At 37.0% G+C, this 26645-nt stretch overlaps 1 protein-coding gene across 1 annotated transcript; it reads right to left on the bottom strand.

The window, feature by feature from the left end:
* Window positions 1-5559: 5559 nt before the first annotated feature.
* LOC149831953 (cysteine-rich receptor-like protein kinase 44) lies at window positions 5560-23025 on the bottom strand. The gene is made up of 5 exons (XM_090014229.1): window positions 22727-23025; window positions 21091-21301; window positions 20281-20518; window positions 6938-7085; window positions 5560-6172 (listed from the first exon to the last, which is right to left on the bottom strand). Exons 1-5 carry the CDS (start codon window positions 22910-22912, stop codon window positions 5822-5824), a joined length of 1134 nt encoding a protein of 377 aa, XP_089870355.1. The 5' UTR covers window positions 22913-23025; the 3' UTR covers window positions 5560-5821.
* Between the last annotated feature and the right edge of the window lie 3620 nt (window positions 23026-26645).

Below are 26645 nucleotides of genomic sequence, written 5' to 3'. Positions count from 1 at the left end.
CAAACAAGGCGAGTTCCTTAATCTTCCCTTGCAGTACCATGAAACCAGCTGAGCTCCCCTAAACTCACAAAACATGTCTTGGTTTACTGCTGGTTAAGTCAGGGTTGTTGAAAAGGTGGATTCTTGGTCCGAGTGGTACAGCTTTACAACTCGATCCAGATCTGCATCTGACCGGCCGGTTTCTAGGGCCACAGATGAGCAGAGCTCGATCTGAGCCTAGGCTGGTTGAGCTCGGGTCGTTTTAGAAAACATATGTTTGAGTTTCGCTTGAGCTCGAGTCAAGCTTGAAGGGACATGTTCAAACTTGGATCAAGTCAACATCGAGCCACACACGGATTGAAGAGGTTGCATGGGAAAGATGGCAACTCAGTTTGACTCAAACCATCTATAGTCTATACAATGATCGATGGTCCCATGAGCCATGAATGGCTGGGCACACAACCTTTGAAAACAGGGGCTTTCTCACTAACATGCGGATCGGAAATTTACTGCTGGGGATATGGCTAGAACAGAAACATTGTCCCTGAGATTTTCATGATGGATAGTCAGTTTAACACGTACATCCAAGATGTTATCATCAAGTTAAAAATTAAATTCCATGCTGGAGGTAGCAATTTTCTGTGTTTGCATTTTACAGTGTTTTGTATGGTCAGAGTATGTTTGTAAAGTGTATTTTCTGGTAATCGAGGGGCTCTCAAGTTTTATGCTGGTGGTTTTTCTCAGGTTATTAGAAAACAACAGCAGCTAACAATAACAAAAACTCTATCAACTAAGCTATCACATTCGAGCATAGAACGGAAGAATAAGGAGAGTTGTAAATAGCACCGACTCCCATTGAACAAACTTCAGGAAGAGCTGACAGGCTGTATGCATTACAAAATCTGGTCTGTCTTCCCAGTCCTGTTCTTATGGAAGTCCATGTCTAGATCCCATCATATAAGATCTTCATAGGTAGTCTGGTTGAATAACTGAAATTTGACACTCATGAAAGAAAATTAGGGGAAAGAACAAAAATGCAGTAGCAATCTAAAAAAGGAAAAGAGGATCCTGAACGTAAAAGAGCAGGGTTAAAGATAACAAATTAACATGTCAGAATCTTAGCAGTTTGACATTCAAAATTTGTTTTGGGTAAAAGAAAATGATCAAAAAGTTCTTTCTGTATAAATAGGAACTTTTACAGCTAGAAATGTTAAAAGAGAGTACATAATGTATAAAAAGATGTAAAACCACCCGACAAGATCATTGGGTGGTGGAGGTAAAAAAAAAAAAGAGGAGATCAAACAAAGTCCTTCATTTGCGGAGCCACCTTTCTCGTTTCATTGCAGGAGGGGATGAGGATAAACCTCACCCTCCACGATCAATGGGTGGGATGAGGTTTATCTTCACCCACCGTGAGGGCTTTACGGTGAGCCCTCCATCCCTCGATACAGAGAGGGTAAGAAAAAAAAATGAGAAAGAGTTGCAGAGAGAGGGGGAGAGTCTTACCGGAACCACCGTCAGCGACACCACAGGCACACCATCCTTTTTTTTCTTCTTTCTTTTTCCGGTCGATCAGAGGGCCAGCAGTCATGACTGTCGATGAGTTCCAAAGAAAAAAAAATTGATAAGTCAGCAGCCACAGCTGCCGGCCATGTTGCCGAGAGAGAGAGAGAGAGAGGGCTAGCTGGATGGCTCTGGTTGTCGGCTCCTCTGCATCAGGAAAATATCGGAAGGGGTTGTGCCCCTTCCACCTAACTATTAGAGACCAACTTGGGTCGGTCTGTGTGCGACCCAGACTGAATCAGGCGATCTGGGTCACACCCAGACCGAACCAAGTAAAAAAAAAATTGGTCATACCGGTTTGGACCAAACCAGTCCGACTCGATCATACCGAATCAGACCAACTCAGTCAGACCGAACCAGTCTGGGTGTAAAACAGACCTAGTCGGGTCTAACTGGGTCTCAGTTCTTTGTTTGAATCTGGTCTGATTTGTACCAGATCAAATCTGAGTCCAATTCAATCCAGTCAGTCTGGATCAATCCAAATTAAACTGGATCAAGACAAAATTTGGGTCTAGATTCTGTCTTACAAATTTGGATCTAGATCAGAACTAGATCTAGTTCAGATCAGTGTTGAATCCAGATCAAAACTAGATCTGGTTGGGATAAGTTCTGGATCTAAATCAAAACTGGGTCTAAATCCATCCTAACAGTTTTAGATCCAAATCAGAACAGGATTTGGATCTAGTTTGTGATTAGTTATGAATTTTAATAATCCAATTGAGTTTTTAAACCAAACCAGGATGGATTGAGACTAGGTTCAGTAGACATAGTATTTTAAATTCAGACCAAACCTGCTTTGACTTAGGATGAGTTAGGTCAAATCATAAGAGTTAAAATGACAAATTACTCCTAAATGGGCCCAATATCCGATTAAGTAAAATAGGCATAACTTTGCACTCCAAACTCAAAATTGAGTGAGGCTTAGTGCGTTGAACTCATATCATAGAAAAAAATCTTCTTATCCTCTATTTCTAGTCAAATCATAAGCATAAAATTTGAGGTTTGATGAGTCAACTCAAGAAGGGCATTTTGATAATATTGTTAAAATATAAAGAAGGTATGTGTATGATTGTGTGATGATCAGATCCTATTGTTAGAGCCTCTTAAGACTCAATTGCGACCAGAGTACAATATTTATATTCGAGGTACGGGATATTATAAATAATCTTAGTTTTGAACAAACCATATTATGTTGCATGTTATTATTGATGTTGTATATTAGCATGTTTAAAAATGTAGCTCTTGAGTGTGAGCATGATATGCATAAAATGATCATACATGAGATTATTGCAATGAGATGATTATATGCACACGTTAGTTGTGATATGTCATGCATATTAGAAAGATATTATTTTTATGATAGCATATCTATGTTATAATCTGCAAATAACATATATTGTGATTAGCCTTAAGTTCTTTGAATCTAGTTATATCATGTGAATTTTATATTGAAATTATCATGTATAATCCTTTAAATCTCGAAAGTGGCAACCTGTGAAAAAGGTTATCTGGTTCGTGGCTAGAGTGCAACCACCATAGAGAGTGGACCACCGGTGATTTAACGACGTAGAGACTCTACCTCATTGCATACTTAGTATGATACAAAGTGTGAACCTTAATGTCATTTTAAGATTGAAAGTGAGATCTGTCGTGATTATTTTACAATATCACTCGTGAGATAACAAGTGAAACATGAGCTTGAAGGTAAGGTTCAAAGTAATGAACTTAAAATATGACTTGGAGTTATATTCACACAATATTTGGGACTCTAGACAACCATTAATGGTTAAAAGTTATTATGGTTAGGATATAACATAAATCATGTTGGGTTTGAGTTTGAGCTTGATGTCGCGGCTAGCTACCGGTGGGGTTCCCCTTGTTGTTTCACTATAGTACCTGGAGATCCAAGGATCACTAGGAGTGTATGGTTCATAGTCTGATCAACAATATAAAATTAGAGTTTTCCACGCGGATTGCTACGCCCATAGACGACTATGATCGATATAACCAACCTAACGTTATAGTTTGGTGTGAGTGAATGTTTGATTAAGAGAGTTAAGAAAAAAAATAAAACATACAAACCTTGTGTGGTGTGTCAAAAACTAAACTCAGACAAGTTTACTGTAGTTGTAAGTTAAAGTCACTATTTGCTTATAAATATTCTTTCATGACTGGTAGACTTACCCCTTATATAATTACAACTATAAGTTCCAAGAACACTAGCGCATGCAGGACGTGATCGACTACTCCAACTTTGCAGTAGAGTACTTATTAGTTTACTTTATTGTCATTAAATATTTATGTAATCATTATTTTTGCATGTTATGAATGATAAACTTTGTGAAAAAAGTTGAGTTATTAAAAAAAAATAGCCATATTTTCTCTGTGTGAACTCGATATGCTTTTCATCTGAAAAATAATACCAACTTGACTTGAACTCTCGAGGTCCCAAATAGAGATTTAAAAATGAGTCAATTTTAAAAATAAGGAGCTTTTAATGTTAGTTCATCACAAATTTATAAGTAATAAGGTAATTTCATGCATTAGTTGCCACTAACCATGCACATTCTTTAAATTTTATAAACAAAGCACATTGAAAAAGCATTGTGCACGAATATGATTTTACTCTTTAGTCTTCACAAAACTATAAAGAATGTCCATGGTGGTGACAACTAATGCATGAAACCACCATGTCATTTTTAAATGTTTAGGGGTATAAATTTTTGGTGAGCATGTTAATGTCGACAGATTGCCATGGGAATCAACAGCCTTAAAACAATATTCTAAAATTAGTCAAAAATGGTTTTCTTCTGTATCAGAAGAACAATGTTATGGGAAATTATGAAAGAAAAGAGAAACTGAAAAAATTAATCGTAGATTATGAATGTAACTGTAGCCTTTTTCTTGATATAAAAACAACTGTTCAAGAACTCAAACTATATAAGGCCTTGTGTGATCATGCAACTTACATGAGAAAGTGCTGAGCTGACAACCCTGATGGTTGGAAAATTCCGAGTCAACTCGTGTCGATTGATTTGACTCGTGTAGGTACCAAACCGAGTTAAAAAACTAGGTTAACTAGTTTTACCATTGATTCGACTGAGTCAGTGAAGTCATAGCCAAAACTCAATAAAAAAAACACTTGGAGAAACAATTGCTTTTAAAAAAAAAACTCTTTGTCACCATGACGATTTAATGTTTGTTTCATGCAAAAAAGTAATCTAAGGCATAGCCTTCAATGCTACATTTAAACTATTTTACCAAAAGTAGGACGGTGGATTTGGGAGAGTGAAAAACCTATTTTATAATACATGTTAGATGGCCTTTCAACCCTTTCCCATCAATATTAAACTATTTTCCTGCACATGCATAGTACTACAAACGCCAAGAGAAATGTCACCAAGGGACGATACACTAGACAAAGGTTGCTAACAACTTTTAACTAAGAAAAAACTAATAAAAAGCTTATATTAAAAATAGCATAACAATAAAAAGCTCTTTTAACTAGGAGAAAAATAGAATATAACCCATCAAGGCATCAACCCAAAAATATTATAAGATATTAAGATCATTAAATATTTTATTTATATTTAAGGAGATAATAAAATATGTTGCTTATATTTAAGAAAAAAATATAAAAAAATCTTATGAAATACTAAAATATTTAAATATTTAGCTTTATATATATAAGTGTGCTAATACTTAATATATTATATATATATATATATGTGTGTGTGTGTGTGATAAATTCATATTTCAAATGAATATATTCTTTGAAAAAAGTTTTTGTATATGTAAAACAAATGTTGGTTATTTATTTTTGGTAAGATAAACAAAAAACCTTGACTTGCCCGAGTCACCTAATTAGGTTAGGTTTGGCTGATCCGATACAGAGTTTCAAGAATGCCAACCATGTGCAATCCTTTCCTACCATGAATGAAACAAACATTAAATCATCATGGTGACAAAGAGTCATGCTAGCACAAGTAAGCCCCAAATGTTCCCACCACCAACCACTTTTTATATGTAAATCCGTTCATACCTCTCTTTATAAAAGCTTTCACATAGGCTAAGCTGGCAGTACTTTTTAGAAATCAATGCCCATTCCCATGTAAAACCCTTCCTTTATATGGGAAGGAAACAAACGGGGCCTAAGTGTTAATGCACATCCGTGCACCCACTCACTGACCCAACACACACACACACACATCCAATTGTATTTCATGAATGAAATAAATTATGTTTACAAGGAGAAAGAATAGATATGTACAAGATGCAGTCATCTGCCATCAAAAGTTGACATGCTCATAGATTTTATGGAAACATTATCATACTTTGAGTAATTAGATGTAGTTACGGAAGAAGAATGACCAGTGGAAGTTGTACTTGTGGAACCAGTAAAACGGCCACCCATACTGCCATGGATTCCTGGTTTCCCAGGTTTAGGCAGGGTAAAAGAATCACAAGTAAGCATCTGAACAACGGAAAACATGGTGGGTCTTGCATTAACTTTGGCTTGACAACACAATAACCCAATCTGAACGCATAGCAGGACTTCCTCTTGATTACACTCACCCAAATTCTGGTCCACCAAATTCATCTGATTTCCTTCTTCTGATAGTGTCCATGTCTACAGGACAACGAATAATGCCATGTTAAAAATGAACCAATTCTATATGCACTTTTATGTATTATAATGCCAACGACATTTTGAAACACACGGCTTTTCAGTTTAAGAACTAGTAAATATAAACTAAATTCTCAGAATGTTTCAATAAATATTTCTCTGTTCTGCAGAAATTTTGATCTCTAAATAACTCACATGGATACTCCATTTTGACTCCATTCCGTATCCCCCTACATATTAGTCACATAGAAAACTTCATAAAGTTGGCTGCATCCCCGTATTTGCAGCAGTATTCATGTGACATATCTATATAAACAAGTAGTCAGAAACAAATCTGGAAAGATGAGCTTTGAGGAAGGCAATGGCTAAGCCTTGTGTTGGTCAAGTGGCCAAGAGATCAAGATAATCAAACCACTTAGGAAACAAACATAGCATTCAGGTGTGTCTTCCCATGTATGCACAGGATTTCATGAATAAAGTCTGACTCGGTTCAGGCTGAAACAGAAGGCTTCATGGAGGCCTACCCAAACAATTGTTGCACATGCGGTAAATCTATGCAACTCAGGACATGGCACATAACAAAGTTGGGTTTAGCAATTCGAGGCCTAATCAAGTCTAAATTTTAGTTTAACAAGAAGCCACCGACATATTTGCCTACTTAAGTAAATTTGTTCTCTCGATATTATGAAAGATATGTGACTGCATTCTGGTGAGCACAAAATGCCTTAGCACATTTTGGAGGGTAGGATAGATAGGACATTTACTCACATATTTTAAGAGATCTTGTGCCTCCTCCATGTTTTCAACATAATTTTTCCTTCCACTCACAATCTCTAAAGTCAGCACACCAAAACTGAACACATCAGACTTCTCTGACAAATATCCATGAATTACATATTCAGGTGCCATATAGCCACTGCAACAGTAAAATATAGAAGAGAATGAGAGAATATACATCAATAATCTGAGTGTCATAAAAATGCAAGGTATCAAGCCTTTCTGGTTTTGGATGACAATTTCTGGAAAATTCTCTTTCAATCTATTGACACTTCCAGAAAAAAATCTTAACCAAACACAAGAAGCTGGTTTTCACAAACCATCATAAGAAATAAGATCATATACATATTGAAGAAAAGAAAAGCTAACAATATATACACAGAAGATTTACATACTAAATTTCAAGGATGAGCAGAAATAGCTGGATACGGAAGATTAGTTTTTCCACAAAAGTATGTCTCAACAGAGGCTCAGAAATGATAAAGGTAGAGAATGACTAATTTGACTTTTTAAAAAGGATCCAGATATATCTAATAAAATCATCACTAAAATATTTCAAATTAGACAATGAAGCATTCAACGAAAGTCCCTATAAATCAGAATAGGCAATTTCAAATGGAATTAAACAGAACTTTTTTTAATAAAATAAAACTACACTGTAAGATCAAAGGACACAATTATTAAATTGACCAACACCAAATATATGATTTGATGAGATTCCTCTAAAACATAAAGATTTCCCCTTTGTAAATGTACTCATGTATGAATCCTGCACAAAAAATAATGTTAATGACAAAATGAGATGCAATTTAGCTTGATCTCTAAGTTGACACACAAAAGATGAGACTGTGTTTGAAGTGAAGCGAAGAATATATTGGGCAAAGAAAGAAAACCAAAAGGAACTAACTGTGTCCAAGAAATGTAAGATGGGATGAGATTTACCATATTCAATCATAACATTTCCTTGCATTGAATAAAGAATCAATCAAATCTGGTGAACTTAACCCCATCACATGTAACATGGTTGGCTACTCGAGTCCAAATGCCAACTACCATATTTTCTTCCTTGGAGACTAGACTTGGAAGACTTGTAATTCTTCTCATTTAAGGTGAAAATCAACTTAAAATTAATGCCAACAAATATCATCCATGTGGGTTCATAACCCACATTTCACATGGCATTCTTGGAGAACTGAATCACTGTTGGTTTGATTCATTGGAGCCTCTTGCCAGCATTGGTTAAATACCATTACGGACATTAATATTCTCATGATCTGCCATGAAGTTATTTCTGCTTCTTGTTTGGTTTAGAAAGAATCAGCCATGTCCACAGAAACAAGTGCTACCAGAGTTAATGTATTTCATGACCATTTGGGCTTGAGACTAAGATGTGTTGGCAATGCAGACAGGAATAAAGAGTCATGGTATAATATTACCATAGCTCCTCCAATTTGGTTGTGAAATTTTGACTAGTAACCAACATACAAACACTTTATGGTTTATCTTCTGCTTCTAAACCATGTAAGATTTGAACTAGTCTTATTATTTGGTTCTTAAATAGGGCTATTAAATATAGTCAATTGGTCTGCAATGGTACCTGATTTTCCGCAATGATGGCTACTGGAATTCACCTTTACGTTGATTTATATTCTTAGCATATAAATTTGGACAGCCATTTGTGAACCATATAACTATATGGGTCTACATATCTAGAATAGATAGTTCTATAACTCTGTTCTAGTCAGACATGTTTCTTCATTTTTTCCAATTTTGGTACGTTGGTTATTTTTTGGTATGTTATGATATGCTGAAAAAGCTAAATTTTTGTTATGTAGAAATATTTAAGTAAAACCTAAATATTTGAAATGAAAGGTTGGAACATATATCCTAGTAAAAATAGGAAACTTTGTCTTCCTTCATGAACACGTCATGGTATTGCTACATTATATAAAATCTTTATAGTAAAATTAAAAAGAATAATTTTTAATGAATATATATTTTAGCTTAATGGGAAAATATATTTGTTAAAAGAGGTCGGGGTAGGCCTAGGAAGACTTGGATGGAGATGATAGGAAAGGATATGAATGCTTTGAACCTCACCGAGGACATGGCGTTGGATAGAAATGATTGGAGGAAAAGGATTCATGTGGAAGACCCAAAATGAATTTCTTTTTTGGTTCATATCGCTGACCCCAATTGTTTTGGGATGAAGGCATAGTTGTTGTTGTTGTTAGCTTAATGACATCCAATCTTACACAGGTGACTTACTTTTTGTCTGTTAGAAGCATAATTATTATGCATTACCAGAGTAAGAAGTGTTGGATCTAGGAACTAGATCCAATGTAGGATCCGGATTCATTGTGGCCATAGATCTCACGTATGGAACACCAAGGGACAATAATATTAGTGGTGGGCCCCACATCTCATTGGATTTCCAACATGTTTGGGAATCTGGGTAACGACTACCCAGGGGAGGCTAAATATTACCAGCCCTGCCTCTGTAGGATAGAGCAATAATAAGTGCATCGAGGAAATCCCCCCTGAAGCAAGCTGTTAACCTCACCATTCACATTCTCCTCTCCTCTATCAACTGGGTGCTCCCCCTCACTATGCACACTAAGGTCCTGGAAACCCAACATTGGTATCAGAGCCTCGGTCCACCATGTGCGTAGCTGCTCAACGTCAATAGTCACTTGGAGTCACCGATCGGGGCAACCATCTGAAGAAGCTACAGAGGAAGGTGGAATTGCCAGAGGCTAATGACGCTACCGGCATCAGGGGCAACAGAGAACCCTCTCTGTTAGGTGGTCGCCAGACTCCGGCGATCCCTATTGTCAGCGACAGAGGAGGAGAAGGAGAAACCCCCACCTGGGTCAGGCATTGCTACCGACATCAGGGGCGGAAGAAATCTCCCATGCAGCAGCGTTTCTGCCAGAGTAAGAGTCGACTAAGCCCGCCGGAGCCACCGAAGCTCGACGAGGAGAGAAAAAACAGAAAGGAGAACGAGAGAAAAAGGGGATCACCGACCGCGATCCTCAATATCTGGCCGCACCACAGTCAGGTAACCCCCAACGGGAGGTGATGGAGTCTCCACTGCCAGCTGGTCCTGTTCAACATCCATGGGACACTGCTGCTAGAGCGACGGTTTTGCCGGAGAATAAAAAAAATGAGATGGGGAAATATGAGACTCCTCTGCAAATAGCCTTCAGGAAAAGAGAGCGGTCATTAAAGATCTAAAAACAAAGGCCCAGAGACCCCAACACTCACAAACTGAAGATCAAGAACACCCCCCCCCTCCTTTTCAGTCAAGCACAAGCAGAAACTCTTCAATTGGATGTGGAAACAACATAAGAATATGATACTTAAAGGTTTGGACACGATGAACGAGATGGAGATGGTGCCCACACCAAGGGTATCACTTTGTCAAGACCTCAATGCCAGCGTAAAAGGAGGTGGAGGAGACCCCTCTGCCACCTCTGGCATCCTGGATGCCTATAACCAGGCGAAGCTCTGTTGTTCGACCTCTAAGTCACAAGCCTCGAGGGAGCTACTTTTGATCAGATGGAGTGTCGAGGTGGAGGAGCAATAGAAGCACCAACAACACCAAAACAACATAAAACAGCGTGGGGAGCTCTCTAACAGAAAGGGCTTCGCTCCTCCGACGAGGAAGTTACGACATCAATGTTGCTCATCGTGAGGCGACAGAGTGCCGACGAGTGGTAGAGCTGCAGAGGAGAGGCTGCAGCAGAGAGGGCTTTCATCGGTAGGATGCGCAAGGGAGATCGTGGCTGCCGACGTCAAGGGCAGAGGAGACCCGCCAGACAATGGTGGTGCTCTGACCAGAGGACGACCGTGTTGCTCAGAGGACGGAGGTGTTGTCGGAGGACGATCGAACGACGAAGCACCAGTGAGCAGCTCTTCCAGATGGTGTTCTGCGCGAGGGGGTGGATTTAGGCGGGGGGAGATCAGTCGAAGATTCGTCGGATTCTGACGAAGCAAGAGGGGGAGAGCGAGTACGATGACAGTGCTTGCGCTCAACCAAGGAGGAGGTGGAGACACCTCCACCGAATGAGCGACCCTTGCGGCCCGCCGGACGGTGGTGCCAGAACCGCCGGTGGCAGATGCTAAGAAAACTGTGAAAGGAGAAGAGAAAAAAAAAAAGATGAAAAAAATGGAAAGTTAGGGTTTGAAGAAGAATCTAGAACCCCCTCAATTTTTTCAGTTTTAGATTTTTTTAAAGTGGTTTTTACCATACTGCCCCTTCCTTTTCTATTAAGTCTGGTTTTGCCCCTCTATTTTACATACCAGAGGCTCTATTTCTGGGAAATTCTATAAACATACCTGTTCTCTGAAAAATATAAGAGACAGGGTTATAGTTTGAGGATTTTCTCAAAACTAGTTCTCGAACTTTTCTAAAATTGCAGAAAAGCACCTACAATTTTCTTTTTAACTCAGAAAGTTCTGAAAATTATGTTTTAGTGTTCTGATTTTTTGTTTTTCTCATAACTACCTTTGGACTTTTTTGATTTTGCAGAAAAGTGTTTCTGGTTTGCGGAATACCTCCCAAAGCTTTATCCAGAAAGGTTTGGATCTAGATTAGATCAAGTTGGTACAAGTAGTTTCTTGTAAACTTGGTTGGATCCGGTAAAAATATTTTGGACCCAATTATAATCTACTTGGGATCTCTATCCTGATATGAGAGAGGTTGGATGTTTTTTAGCATGCATCTATTTTTGGATCATGAAATATTGTGTTCTTGCATATTGTTTTTTTGATAAGCTTTATATTTTGTTCATGTTTGGATCATATTATATTTGGATCCGGTATGACTTAATATTGATCCAGTTTTTATGGATCAAGTTTAACCGGACTAGGATCTATTAGATCAGACATTTTGATCTAGTAAGGTGACACAAACCTGGTTGGATCCAGTATGGATCAAGATAAATCCAGTTGAATTAGTTTGGATCCGAGCAATGCTATTGGATTCAGTTGAATCTATTGAACCTTCTTGCATAACTATTATCATACTTGAATGGGCCATCTTATGAGTTTTTTTAGGTTATTTGGATGTTGAGCAAATAACTCAACATGGATCAAGTAATGAGATCCTGTTTGGAATTGTTTTTTACTCAAAACTCATGGTATAATATGAACTCGGTTATGGTTCAAATGGAATATGTACATGAATATCATTCAAATTTATTTAACTTGGTTATGTAGAACTATGCATAGTTTGATGCATGTATAATTTTGGATAATTTCTTATTGGACGGATCTAATGATGGATTTAGATATGTATAATGTCTGGATATGAGATTTGGATCTATATTTGATCCAGGTTTTATGATAGATCCGAAAAAGTATAATGCCTAGATATGGGATATGGATCCAGATTTTATCCAGAGTTTATGGTGGATCTGGATAGTATCAAGCCAAATATTTGAACCTAATAATAATATATTTTGTATAGGTGCTGGTTTGACCCGGATAGATCCAGATAAGTATAACACTGGATGTGTGGTGTAGATCCATTTGAATTTGGATAGATTTGGATAATGGTCAAATCTTTTGTGATCCATGATTTTATTTAAGCTTGCATGGACATCCATCTTTAATATGGATCATGTTGGACTTGATGATAATATCTCAAGTCGGGTTTTGGATATGGACCCATACAAATCCAATGGATTTGGATATATATTTGTTGAGTGGATCTGGTAATGGATATGAACTTATATGTTGGCATACTTATTATTTAAGTTGCTTATTATCATAAGTTTAAAGCCTTGAAATGGGCTTATCATGTTTTGCATATCCAAATGGTAATAAGAGAACTCTCATTGGATATGGATCTTGTGCATGTTCAAATTGGATTTGGATAGGAGGAGTTCAGTTTTATTACTTGTGCATATTGCTTCAAGTTTGTAACAGTTTAATGTGTATATTGCTCAAATGCAATGCATTGAAAAAGTGAGAGCTGAATTATAATTTTACACATGCATGTGGATATTTTATTTGCATATGATGATAAATAATCATCGTAAGTCATGCACCTCATGATTTGTTTCATGAATGCATGAAGAGATATGTTTTATGTGTTAAAGCTTATGCATGGTATGCAACATGGTGGTATTCATATTATATGATTATTTAAATCTGGATATACTGATCCAAAATGATCAGGTAGTGGTTAACTTGATGAAAATTTAAGTATGGTGCATGTGATGATGATGCACATGGATAGCGGGAGTGTGGACTATGGTGAAAGTTTTGAAACGTGAGAGTATTTGCTATGTTTGGAAAATCGTATTTTATCATGGATCCATGAGTTGATAAAAATTCATACTACTCCACTAGTGTGAATGTGGACATGATTGTGTCCTATGGTATGCTCATGGAAGAGACATAAGAATCCATGACTTACTACGTAAGTGAGATCCACGAGATCCACAATATGATATATTTATTTGAATATGGTATTGCACATTAAGGGTTATGATTTAAACTATGACATGATGAAAAACCTATATGGTTATGTAAAAATTAGTGCATGCAAGGACAATATCATGACTAAACTCATACCATATGTAAAAAGAATTATGGTTCATATGATGATGGAAAAAGCATGTGACTATATGGAAAATAACTCGTAGCATGTGTGAAAAACATTATACTTGAAAATGAAGGAAAGTGCACGTAGCTATGTGGGAAATAATCCATAGCACGTGCGAAAACCTCATACTTGAAATTGAATGATGAAAAAATTCACATGATTATGTGGGAAATAACCCATAACATGTGATAAAAACATCATTGATATAACCCAAGGAATCGTGCAAGTTTATTTGGTGCTTTTTAAGTGCTATATATGATATATGATGCTCCCGTTGTGATATGGGTGTTCGCCCCATATGGCCAAGTGAGAGATGTTGGATCCATAAATTGAATCCAATATAGGATCCAGATTCAGTGTGGCCATATGGCCATAAGGTCTTACGTATAGAACCCCAAAGGACCACAATATTAGTAGTGGACCCCACATCTCATTGGATTTCCAACAAGACTATTAAGTTGGGTAACGGCTACCCAAGGGAGGCTAAATATTCTCAGCCCCTGCCTTTGTAGGATAGAGCTCGATAAGTGCATCGAGGAAATCCCCCTTGAAGCAAGTTGGGTGCTCCCCCTCACTGCGCACACCAAGGTCCCAGAAACCCAACAAGAAGTGGGTGCAAGAAGCATGGTGCCATACATGAAGTGAGAAGCAAGTGTTTAAGAAATGGCTTAATACATAAAGCATGAAACATTAAGGAAGCATAAGGAGAAGTGAGTACATGACAATGAAATTGAATAAAAGTCGACAGCAGAAAAACAAATAGAACCTAAGCTTTTACTTAAATACATCTTTCGACCTTTTCTCTTCAAAAAAACCATCCCACATATAGGTTTTATAATAAAAACATATTGTTTTAAAAGAAATACAATTCCTCTAACATAATAAGTGACATTTTAGAATAAAAAAGATTAATTTTATATAGTGAAAAAGCAAGTTTTCCATTATACGGAAGCAAGCTTCCTCTAGACGAGTGAAAGAAGCACATGGTTTTACCCTTCCAAAGAGAATTCTGGGGAGCAAGCTTATAAGGTTTTAGAAGCTTCCTGTATCTATGACATCAAGAACTTAACATGAATCTAACAATGAAGTAAATTAGTCATAATGAATTTAGTAGTACTACATACAAGGAAATTACTTCCATCTATTATACATGCTTAAGGAATAAATACATATATACATGAACATATATTTACACCATTGTCCTACCTTCTGCCAATAATGTGAAAATATCACAATAACTTAATATAACAGGAAATTGATCAAAAAGGGAATTATCACAATATTCAATATATCAAAAAATTTTAAATATCAAAATATCACTACTATATTTTTCAGAAAATTTTCTTTTTTCAATATTTTAAATATTATTTTCTTGAACATTTTATGTTCAATAAATTTTCTCCCTGTTCAGAAAATACCACTATAACCTATTCTTCTCTAATTCTTTTATTATTTTTATATGTTTTGTTCCATTCAAATGTGGAGATCCCAAAATTATAGAAAATCATATAATATGCTAAATTGCCTCATGAAATATTGTTCAAACCAAGGTTGTCGGACTAAGAACCGGTAGTGGGAAACAATACGGGAAGCGGAAGCAAGAAGCGATGCATTTTAAAATGTATAGGAATTTTAAAATGTACAGGAAACAAGGAATAAAAAAAAGAAATTTAAGGATTGAATGAGAATCAAAATGGAACAGAAATAAAAACTAAAATAAAAGTGACTATTCTTAAATTTCATGATTTTTTACTGTAAAAATTAAATTTTTAACAAAATCTAAAATTGATGATTGCCAATTTAGAGAAAGCACATGAAAGTGAGTGAGAAGTGTAAGACGAAACACATAAAAAACATGAAAAGCAGAGTGGGAAAATATATAAGAAGAATAGATGAAGCATGTGAAAAACATAGGACAAGCGTGGGAGAATCAAGATTCCCATCAAGTTTCTGAAGCAAGAAGTATCATGCTTCCGAAGCGAGTTTCCGAGAATCAGGCTTCCTACTTATCTAAGAAGCTTCCGGTAACTCTGGTTCAGACCAATACTTGAGACTGATTCGTGCTAAATAAACTGTAACGCCCCGGATTTCCAAAACAAAGCTAAGTTAAAATTTTCATGAATTTCTTTTTTTTTTCTTTGCAGCAGAACTTAGAAAAGCTTTTAGCAGCGGAATCAAACGATAATGAGTCGTCAGTTTTAGAAAGATCCGAGCACGTTGCAGGTATGTGGCCAAACAACTCATTGACCACCGAAGTGTTCTATTTTATCGAAAACCACATGTTTATTACAACATCACTGCTTGAAAAAACAGTATAGGTTCAATAAAAGGAAGCAATACAACTCTGTCTAGAAAAACCCTGGAACTCGATGCCGCCTTACTCCGCATATCGCAACACAGGTCCAACACTTGAAATCCCCATTAAACGGGGTCAGAACCATTAATGGTCTGGTAAGCAAGCAATCGTATAACCATTCAACTCAAGCAATGCGTTGACCACTCAGGGTCGCAGTTCGTAACAATGACGTTTAAGCCTCCAAGACTTAGCGTATATCGCAAGAGCCTCCTTAGAGCTATGAGTTGAACATTTGCTCAAGTCTTTACGACTTAGCCTTGACCTCTTCCGGGTCTCAAAGGGATGTCTAGCTCAAGTCTTCATACTTGGCACATCCGTATCTCACGTATCTAAGGACAGCTCCTCGAGCTTCGCTTAGTCGTGCAGATACAACACGGGTCTTTGCCCAGTTGGTCCAGTCGTATACCGATCATGACACCTTCACAAAGGTTATGCAGGACTGACTAAACAACGTTCATCCACTCATACATTCAAGCATCGCTGAACCTAAGCTAATACATTGTTTCGATATTTAACATCTTCTACTCTTGGTACGCGGGCAAAGCATTGTCCGGGCATCAATTTGACGTTCTGGGGGTTGATTATTCCATGTATTTTAGATACCCAGAGGCCTGTTGACCCTATCCATAGTAGGACAGTGTGTTTCAACTGGGAGAACCCTACTAGGCCCATATTCGAATGCATCCTCTACTTGCAGTAGTTGGGTTCAATCCTTAGATCTTAAGGATAACCACGACCCCAAAACCCATGAGTGACTGAGGTCATCGTGAACTCTATCAGGTCCAAAGTAAAATACGTGTCACTCAAGGTTGTACCATCACTGTCATTTCACATTTAGCATAATTTCTGAAGGGGTCTGCCAGTCTTACAATTACTTGGACAGATATTTGCATGCCATTTAGGCAGCCCGTGCCTCAGCACTACGGGAGTATGTACCCGACCCCATTCAGTCTACCCCAACACAGTCATCAACTGAGGGGGTACCCCTAACACGATTTTCAACCGCGGGGTATGTGCGACCTTAAGTCTTATTCATATGCATGCAGAACACCGCTTTCGGCACTGCGGCCATCACGAGCATCACACCTCTTCTAGGTGGAAACAACATACTCTGGCTCTACGGCCTTTACGAGTCTGGTTGTGTAACCGTTCTCAATGAACATGCATATGACTCGATCTAAATAGATCGGCTACTTGGCGTATTTTTACGCAACGAGTCTAAACCTGGTTAAGGCGCAACCTCTACTCTGGTTCAGCGGCCCTTACGAGCAAGGTGCCCTCGCAGGCATTTGGGAGACGAGCCGTTCTGGCATCGTTCCATCAACGGACATCATTATGTCGTTCAACTGGTTTCGGCAGCTCTTCTACCAACCATTTCGTCAACACCTCCACTGCTCTATCGGCAGTGGTGCGACGAACCTTTCTACGTTGTAGAAGGCATTCCATGAACTGGGTAGCACTCTGATATATGACAGAGTATCCTGCTACGTTCCTTCTGAGCTATTCTTAGCTTCTTCAGAAATTTCAGTAGCACTTCCTCTTTTTAACAAAGAAAGCATGCGTTTCTTTTATCCATTTCAGCGGCATCTCTCATCTTTGACGGGAAATCGCTACGCTTAACTCGGGAAATGGATGCGCACCGTTGTACGTACCTTGCATCCATCAAGGTTGCAGGAACCCTAGGCCATAGCCAGGTCATACGTAATTGATTTAGTTTTTACGTAAATAACATTTTGCCAAAAAGCGAAGCCTTTTCAATAGAGGCTTCATTCGTCAAGCAGAATCTTGAACGAGGAGCGGTAAGGGAATCACATTGGCGATTTGGAGTGGATCTCCGTTTGAACGCTAATTTTAGGCGCCATATATATAGTATAAGCAGAAGTCTGTGCTTTATACAGCGGCGGCGTAAAGAAATGCATATACTATTGTTTAGGGTGTTTAACCGAACAAAATATTCTACATATATATTTGCAGCAAGCAGGAGCCTTGGTGTCTTTCAACACGACGATGTAAGTAAATGCATAATCGGAAATTGCAGAAAGCATGAGCCTTGGCATCATACGACGCGACGACAAAAGTAAATTACATAGCCTATGCGATATAAGACGCGTCGGCAGAATCAGTAGATATACACTTAGATCCGTATCCAACGATAGTTACAAGGCGAGCGGGTAAACCCCGAAGTGTTCTAAAGGGGTCAACCAAGAACTAAGGCGAGATACCATTTTTAAGAATGCATATACTGCGTATTTGAACATATATATCCGACGATAGTTACGAGGTGAGCAGGTGAACACCGAAGTGTCCAAACGAGGCTCAACCAAGAACTAAAGCAAGAATACTACTTCAGAAAGTATATGCTATATACAAACAATCAAATACTTGAGAGAGACGGATCAACGAAGCGAACTTACTTCAAATTGCGGAAGAAACAACTCTGATATGCTCTGATGCTTCGAACGAGGTTCAATCCTTCCTTCGAGAGGTCCGACTAGGTCTGGGTTCAGAAAAATCCAAACCAGAATATGGGACGAAAAAGGACTTTGACTTTAAACCAAACTAGGTTCAAGTCAAGTCAACTGGGTTTGGACCAGGTCAAGTAGGTTCAGACCAAGTCAGGAAAGCTAGCACCAGGTCAGGCAGGCTCAGGTAGGCTAGGCTAGGTAGAGGAGGTTTGGAAAAGGAGGAGAGAGAGAGGGCTAGACGATTTTTCAAAGGAGGGGGTCTCCTCTATTTATAGATTCTGAAACTTGAGCCCCAAGTTTCAGAATTTTCATATCCAGATGAGTCACTGATCTTATCCAGATGAGTCACTGATCTTATCCAGATGACTCACTGATCTTATCCGGATGAGTCATTGATCTTATCCATCTGACTGTTTGATCTTATCTAGAAGGAATATTCCATGAAATATTCCCTGGAAGGTGTTGGATGGTGCTGGAAGGTCCTGGAAGGCTCTGAAATATTCTAGAATATTCTAGAATATTTTCTGAGAAATATTTCTGTGGGTCCCACAAATATTTTCGCGGGTCCCGCAAAAAAGTGGAGTTTTCGGCATTTTTTCCGAAAAATTCTAAGTAGGTCATTATCTTCGTATTGACGTAACTAAGAAAGTTGGTTCGTACAAATCTCTTGCTTTCGTTTAGGTAGGAAGTTATGACTTCCAGAGTGTTTGAGCATATATTCGTGAAGATACGAATATCCTAAGTATATTTGAGTCGCAGGAATCGGTTTGATTCGCTTTACGGTAAAAACACTATTTTTCACTGAAAAATGTCTAAAAAATTTATTCAGAGTTTGAATTGAAAAATTGTGGGTCTTACATAAACACCATAAAGGACAGCCTAAAAAGTAAAGTTTCAGTTTCCCACAGAAATATGAAAATGTGCTAGAACAAAAACTAGCATAAAGAAGATGAGGGTTCAACCAAACACTAGGAGTTGACCTGCCAAAAACATTCACCAACAAGTTAACTTAGTTCAGAGTCTTCAGACACAGAAGACAGCTTGTTCAATGTGCTGCTGACTGAGACTTTAACCCATAGGAGCAGATTGAATCTTTCAAGTCAAATTTGAGTCATGGAAAAGCTACAATCTACAACATTAGAACTCTATAAATTTTGGGACATCATTGAATCGTTCAAGATTGTTAAGCCTTTTCAAGAGCTCATTGAGTCTCTCAACATTAGAAGGATCTAATTCATTATTTTAACCCAGCAAGTTGTCTGCATTGATGAGTTGAATTTAGATCCTTTCTAAATCAACAGGTTGACTTCCAGTTAAGAATCAATCACGTGTCAAGTTGGACTGTCAAGTATTACAACCAGCTTTTGCAGAAGTTTTCATAACTATTCGACTTCCACTTCAGAATCAATCAGGTGTCGAGTTGACTGTCAAGTATTACAACCAACATTTTGTAGAAATTTCCATAACTAAACCAATAAAAGTTCTCTGAGTCAGCACATTATTGATGCACAAATATGGCATCAAGATTAACTAAAGATTACATACTGTGAGGAAACCTATGCAAAAAACAATACCAATGAGTTAAATATCAAGTACAATAGAATAAGTGAAACCCACTAAATGATCAAAAAAATAATTAAAGGTCTTCACTTTTAAGTATTCTGGATCTATCAGCAAAAAGTTTGTACGTTTTCAATTTTAAGAGAAATGAAGAATAACAATCTCACAAGATAGATGACTGAAATGGATTTTCTCCTTAAACAAAAACCTAAGACAGTTGGATGAAAATCTCAATCCAAGATATTTTGTTCCAATGAAGTTTCAAGTTCAAGAAGCTTAAATAATTTTTCATAAATTACAGTAAGAAACAATAATATAGGGCTTCATAAATACATACTAGGTTCCAGAGATCTTATATGTATTCAGATGGGTCTGCTCGTCAGGGAAAAGCCTTGCCATCCCAAAATCTGAAATCTTTGGGATAAACTGATCATCTAACAAGATATTGCTTGGTTTAATATCTCTATGAATAATTCTGACTGGAGATTCTTCATGCAAATATAGGATGCCCCTCGCCACTCCTTGTATGATTCTCAAGCGTTTTTCCCAACTTAGTATAGCACTTTTACTCTTATCTACATAGATTGAAAAAGGCCAAAAAGAAAATCATTTCCTTTCCAAAAGATGAAAAACATAAAATAAATAATTTCTACTAGATAAGAAGGGATAAAGTCAAATATTGAGAGAATGTGTGTGCATTCTAAAAGATATCTTATTAAGTAGAATACATTTTCTCTTTTGAAAAAATGACTATAGCAGATAATCCTTCAGTAAATTTTTCTCATGCATGTGGTTATAGCCAATATAAGCTTCCTTTCTTAGTAATAATTCACACAACCATGAGTATGTCCATTCAGCCATCCAATATAGTAGCTCAGTTTCATCTATATTAAGTAAAAAATAAATAAATAATAAGTCCATATTAGTACATTAAATTTTGCATGACTTTTTTTAATTAAACAATTTTTTAAATTAACAACACACTCAAAATACATATTTTCTGAAGACAACAGGTGGTCAGACTTAAAGTGCTGGTTACATCAGTCAATAAAGTGGAATCATAGTATAAAAAAACCCTGAATGTGTGTGTGTGTGAGAGCACAAGAGAGAGAGAGAGAGAGAGAGAGAGAGAGAGAGAGAGAGAGACCAAAAAGAATGTAATCGAGGCTTTTGTTAGGGATGTATTGATAAACCAACATCTTCTCTCCCCGTTGCACACAACAACCCAATAAAGTGACTAAATTCTTGTGCTGAATTTTCAATAGCAACTTAATTTCATTCGAGAATTCCTTCACTCCTTGCCTTGAGCCCATTGAGAGCTTCTTCACTGCAATGTTTTCACGATTTGCTAGTGCCCCCTACACAAACAAATATAAGAGAGATAAAATAAAAAATTTTACAATAATCTACAAAAGCACTTGGTCTGGGAGCAAAAATTGTAAATTAAAAGAAACTTTCAACTTTAACAATTTAAAGACCATTACATTTAAAAGCTCCGGAAGTTTTTTTTTTTTTTTACCCACAAGATACAGTATGTATGGCAAGTTCAAGGGCACAAATGTCAACTTACAGATTCTCAACAACAACAACAACTACGCCTTCATCCCAAAACAATTGGGGTCGGCGATATGAACCAACAAAGAAAATCATTATGGGTCTTCCACATAAATCCTTCTCCTCCATTCATTTCTATCCAATGCCATGTCCTCGGTGAGGTTCAAAGCATTCATATCCTTTCTTATCACCTTCATCCATGTCTTCCTAGGCTTACCCCGACCTCTTTTAACTAATATATTTTCCCATTTCTCCACCCTTCTAACTGAAGGGTCATTAGGCCTTAGTGGAATATGACCAAACCACAGTAAACGATTCTCTCTCATCTTATTTTCAATGGGTGCAACACCTACCTTCTTAGGTATCTCCTCGTTATTGTATTTCCACACATCCATCTCAGCATAGGCATGTCAGCTACACTCATTTTTTGAATATGATATATCTTATCTTTTATTCCGGAGAGAAAATGCAATTTCCCGTTTCAGTCCACATTTCTGGATAAGTGGGTGCACCCAAAAGAAACCAATTGGCTCCTGGAATTGATAGATAGGTCCCAGGAGACTCAAAATTTCCCCGAATTTAGTTTTTTTTTTGGGTCTGAGAAAATGAATCGTGTACAAAACCCGGCAGCCCAAGAGCAAATCAAACATGGGGAACAGAATTAGAATTCATTTCCATGCCAATTTCATGATTCCAAACACTACTGTTGTTCGTGATGGGCATTGGAGAAAAAAGAGAATACCGGGTCTGTAGGTTCTGGACCCACTTTTCTACCACCCATTTAACCGATCTGCGTCATTCTTCCTCGGAATGGCAGACTTGAGAATCTGGATCTCAGAGACGTGTTTGGTTTCTGCCAGAAAACGAATTCCGTAGAATTCATGATCAAGGAAATCCAATTCCCGGCTCGGAGTTGGTGAAGTTGCAAACAGTCACATCAATGTACGCGGACGTTTGAATTCCACAGAGTTCCTTTTACGCCCACCCATACAGTGAAACCCCGTCCCAAGAAACCAATTTCCCGGAACTAAACTTCATCAAATCCGCAAAAGAGAGGCAAAACCGAGTCCCAAACGAATCGGTCAGCCCCATTGCCAAACAAAGCGGTAACCAACCTGGGTCGATCGCACTCCAATTCAGCGGGTCCACCGTACTTGAACTCAGAGCCTCTCATTCCGGCCGCCGGAACTCTAGCAACACGAGGGGAAGCCAGAAGCACAAGAAGGTACCTTGTAGACGGCGCCAAATCCGCCTTTTCCGAGCAGATTTTCGTCGGAGAACCGATTCGTCGCGGCCTCCAAGGTGCTCAGCTCCAAGAAGAAGCCCGGACGGCCCTCCTCTTCGTCCCCTTCAGAGCCCTTGTCCTTCCTCCGCCGCTCCCATCTCGCCTTCCACCACCCGCAACCCCGCACCATAACCGGGTCCACCGGACAAGAGAACCACTACCGCTGGAGAAAAGAACCGGATCCGCCGGAGAAACCCTAACCCTCCGGCCTCTCACCGGAGGAGAGGTTTCGACGGGGAGCTTGGCTTCTGGGGTCTCTCGTCCCCACTTGATATTTATCGAAGTCCAGCATGTTAGCGCGGCCGTGTGACTTGGTCCAGTACGTGAATAAAATTGACAAATTTTTATTTTATTATCATGATAAAAATTAAAAAGTAAACGGCACGATTGAGTTTAATAAACAAAAAAGGAAATAGACAAAAAATAATTAGCACATAGAAATACCTTTTTTATGTTATTTGAAAACACTAACCAAACGGAGTGGTTCAGAGAGAGAGAGACAGAGAGAGAGAGTTACATTATTTTAACTATTTTTTTCAAAAAAAACTATGATGAAAAAAACTTTTAGTAAATGATAGTTTAATCACCATTTTATGACTAAGAAAAAGGAAATAAAAAATTATTTTTCGTTAGGCGACCTAACCATCCAGCTATCTCATTCGCCCATGGGAAAAGTAAGGATGTAGGTTTTACAAAATTAAAATAATTTTGCTCAAATCATATCTACAAGACTACAAATATTATTAATATTTTGAAAATATTATGATATTTACGTAAGAAACACCCTAGCCAATATTAAAAAAATATCATAATATTTCCAAAATATCAACTATAACATAAATATTTTAAAATTTTATTTTATATACTTAAAATATATATTTCATATTTTTTTTTATTTTCAAAAACTTTTTCCACTTTTTTTTATGCTTTCATTGAGAATAATGTTATAACCTATTATATTTTATCCTTTTCAATTTTTGCTTTGCATTTTAAAACTTTTTAAAGCTTTCGAAGATTTTTTTTCCAAAAAAATAAAAAAGCACTCGTGAGAACACCACCCCATCACACACACACACTAGGGGTGTCAAAGGACCTGGTTTACTCGGACCCGACCCAAACCAAACTCTATATGGTTCGGGTATGGTCATAAATAAGAAAACCCGATTAAGACCCAAATCCAGACCCAAACGTTCGATTAATACATGGACCCGAGTATAGTTTGTGAAATTTTATACCAAACACAGACCCGACCCGAGTTCCTATTAAGAGTACCCACAAATTTTCAATGTAAAAATGATACAAAGAATGGTTTTACCCAGATTGATTCATGTAGTTTGTATCGGGTCTCGGTATGGTTTTTCTTATAATAGACCCAATTAGACTTGGGTTGGAACCCTATACCGTACCCCAAAATCTGGTCCAGGTATGGTTCCACAGTACCCGTACCCCCACACACCCCCAGAAATATCTGATAACGAATTTGTGGCTATGGTTCGAACTAAAACTTTAAAGCCCAGTACCTTTTTTCTAACTTAAAATTCTTTGGAAGATTCTTTGAAATATCAAGTCATTCTTAAAAAAGACATCAAATAACTTTTTGTCATGTGAGTGTTGAAGCTGTCTTTCTTGCGTAGGTTTGTCAACGGATTTGAGTGATCCAGTGCATGAACCATTTGAGCATCACACTTCAGCTTTGTCAGTAACATGAAGCCCTTCCAAACTTGTTTTGGCCAATGTTACAAGTATCGGTGCGTATCTGCAGGAAATCGATAGTCTGCAAGCCTGAATTGGTTATTTATTAATAAATATAAAAAATACCAAAAATAGTTTTTTTATTATTTAAAAATTATTTTCATAGTTTTAACAAGTGTCACTTTATAATTGACATGTAATAATTTTTTATTATTTTTGGGCCGAAACAAAACGATTCACTTGAGTATCTGTATCGGCTGATATAGCTGAATCGATGGTGAATTAGCAAAGATTTGAAAGGAATAAATAGATGTGGATTTCATTTCAATAATTTACTTGTCCCAAATAACTTTTGTAGGAATTAAAAACGTTGATTATCTATAAATACTCACATTTCCTATGGTTTCTTTTTAGTTCCTACATTCAAATACATCTTAAAAAGAAATTCAATCTTCACTTTTTTTTAGCTATGCCAAGGAAAAAACACCTTCAAATCATCGGCATCTTTGTTGGAACGGTGGTTTCAAAATCTGGTATGGATGAAGCATGTGCTATAAGGAGGACTTTATATAGGAATCCATGAAGGATTGGATCATAAAAATATATTAAATTATCTTAATGAGCTTATTATTCTTGTGACTTTTGGGGTTCCATTTGTGAGACCATATGGCCACCTTAGATCCAGTATCAGGATCCAACATCTTCCACTTCCTTACATGGAGCGAACCGGTGCACTTGTATAACATATAGCATTTCATGTCAAAATATACACCAAGAAACTTGCATAATTCAAAAGATAATATCAATATCTAAGTATGATGTTTTTTTTCAAATGTTATGAGTTATCTTTTTATGTAATCATGTAGATGTTTTCATCATCATATGAACAATAATTCTTTTCACATATAGTATGTATTTAACCATGATATAATGAGTTTTTTCATACACTAGCTGGACTTCTTCGTAATATATCTTTATCATGAGGTTATTTACAAACTAAGTTGATCTTATCATTTTATGCACTCATTTTCCTTAACTGTATGAGTTTCTCATCATGTTAAAATTTGAATCATACTCTTAATATGCAATACCATGCGCAAAAAGTTACAACCTTATTGCTTGTCACCTTCAAGTATCTTATGAAACAACTAATCCAAATGACATTCATTACATGCAATATTTTGGGCTTTAGTCAAGGGGTTTCATATAACTCTTTCATGGTCATACTATAAGACATCAACATGTGCTAATAACCTTGCAAAAAGTCCATATGTATACTAGTGGATTAATATGGATAGTCATCAAACCATTGATCCATGATCAATTATCATTTACGAAACATGGAAAATGCTTTTATTTTTCAATTTTTCATTATAGTTAATATTTTCACTATCCATGTGCATCATCAACATGCTTTAATTTTCATTAGATTAACCACCACTTGATTATTTTGGATCGATATATTCAGATCCAAAAAGTTATAAATATGATTATCAAAAAACATGAATATCACTATGTTGTATATCATGCATAAAGCATCCAAAGCATGAAAATATTTCTTCATGACTCCACATAAGCAAATCACAGAAAACATGATTTATGATAATTATTTATCATCATATGCAAATAAATATTCACATGTATGTACAAATAATAATTCAACTCTCATTTTTCTAACATATTGCAATTTAACAATATGTGCATTAAGCCATCACAAACTAGAATCAATATGCATTAGGAATAAAGCTTAAGTCCTCACATCCATATTCAATTTGAATATGCATCAATTCCATAATCAATGAGAGTTATCATTTTCTATCTCATTACCATTTTGGATATGCCAAATATTATAAACACATTCATTTTTCAAGGTTTTAATCTTATCAAATATGATAATAAGCAATCAAACAATAAGCATGTGAATATACAAGTTCAGATCCATTACAGGATCCATAAAAAAAATCTATATCCAAATTATTTGGATTTATATGAGTCCATATCCAAAACAGACTTGAAATGTTATCATCAAGTCCAACATAACTAATATTGAAAAATGAATTTTCATGCAAGCTTAGATGGATTAATCAAAACTATGGTCACATAGGATCCAACTATTTAAACACATCGCATAACCTTGAATCAAATGTAAATCAATTTGATCCAAAACAATG

This window comes from Nuphar pumila, chromosome 7 (assembly GCF_984573655.1).
Source record: "Nuphar pumila chromosome 7, dmNupPumi1.hap1.1, whole genome shotgun sequence".
In the NCBI taxonomy this organism is placed as follows: domain Eukaryota; kingdom Viridiplantae; phylum Streptophyta; class Magnoliopsida; order Nymphaeales; family Nymphaeaceae; genus Nuphar; species Nuphar pumila.
This window is presented reverse-complemented; position numbering and strand designations above follow the sequence as displayed.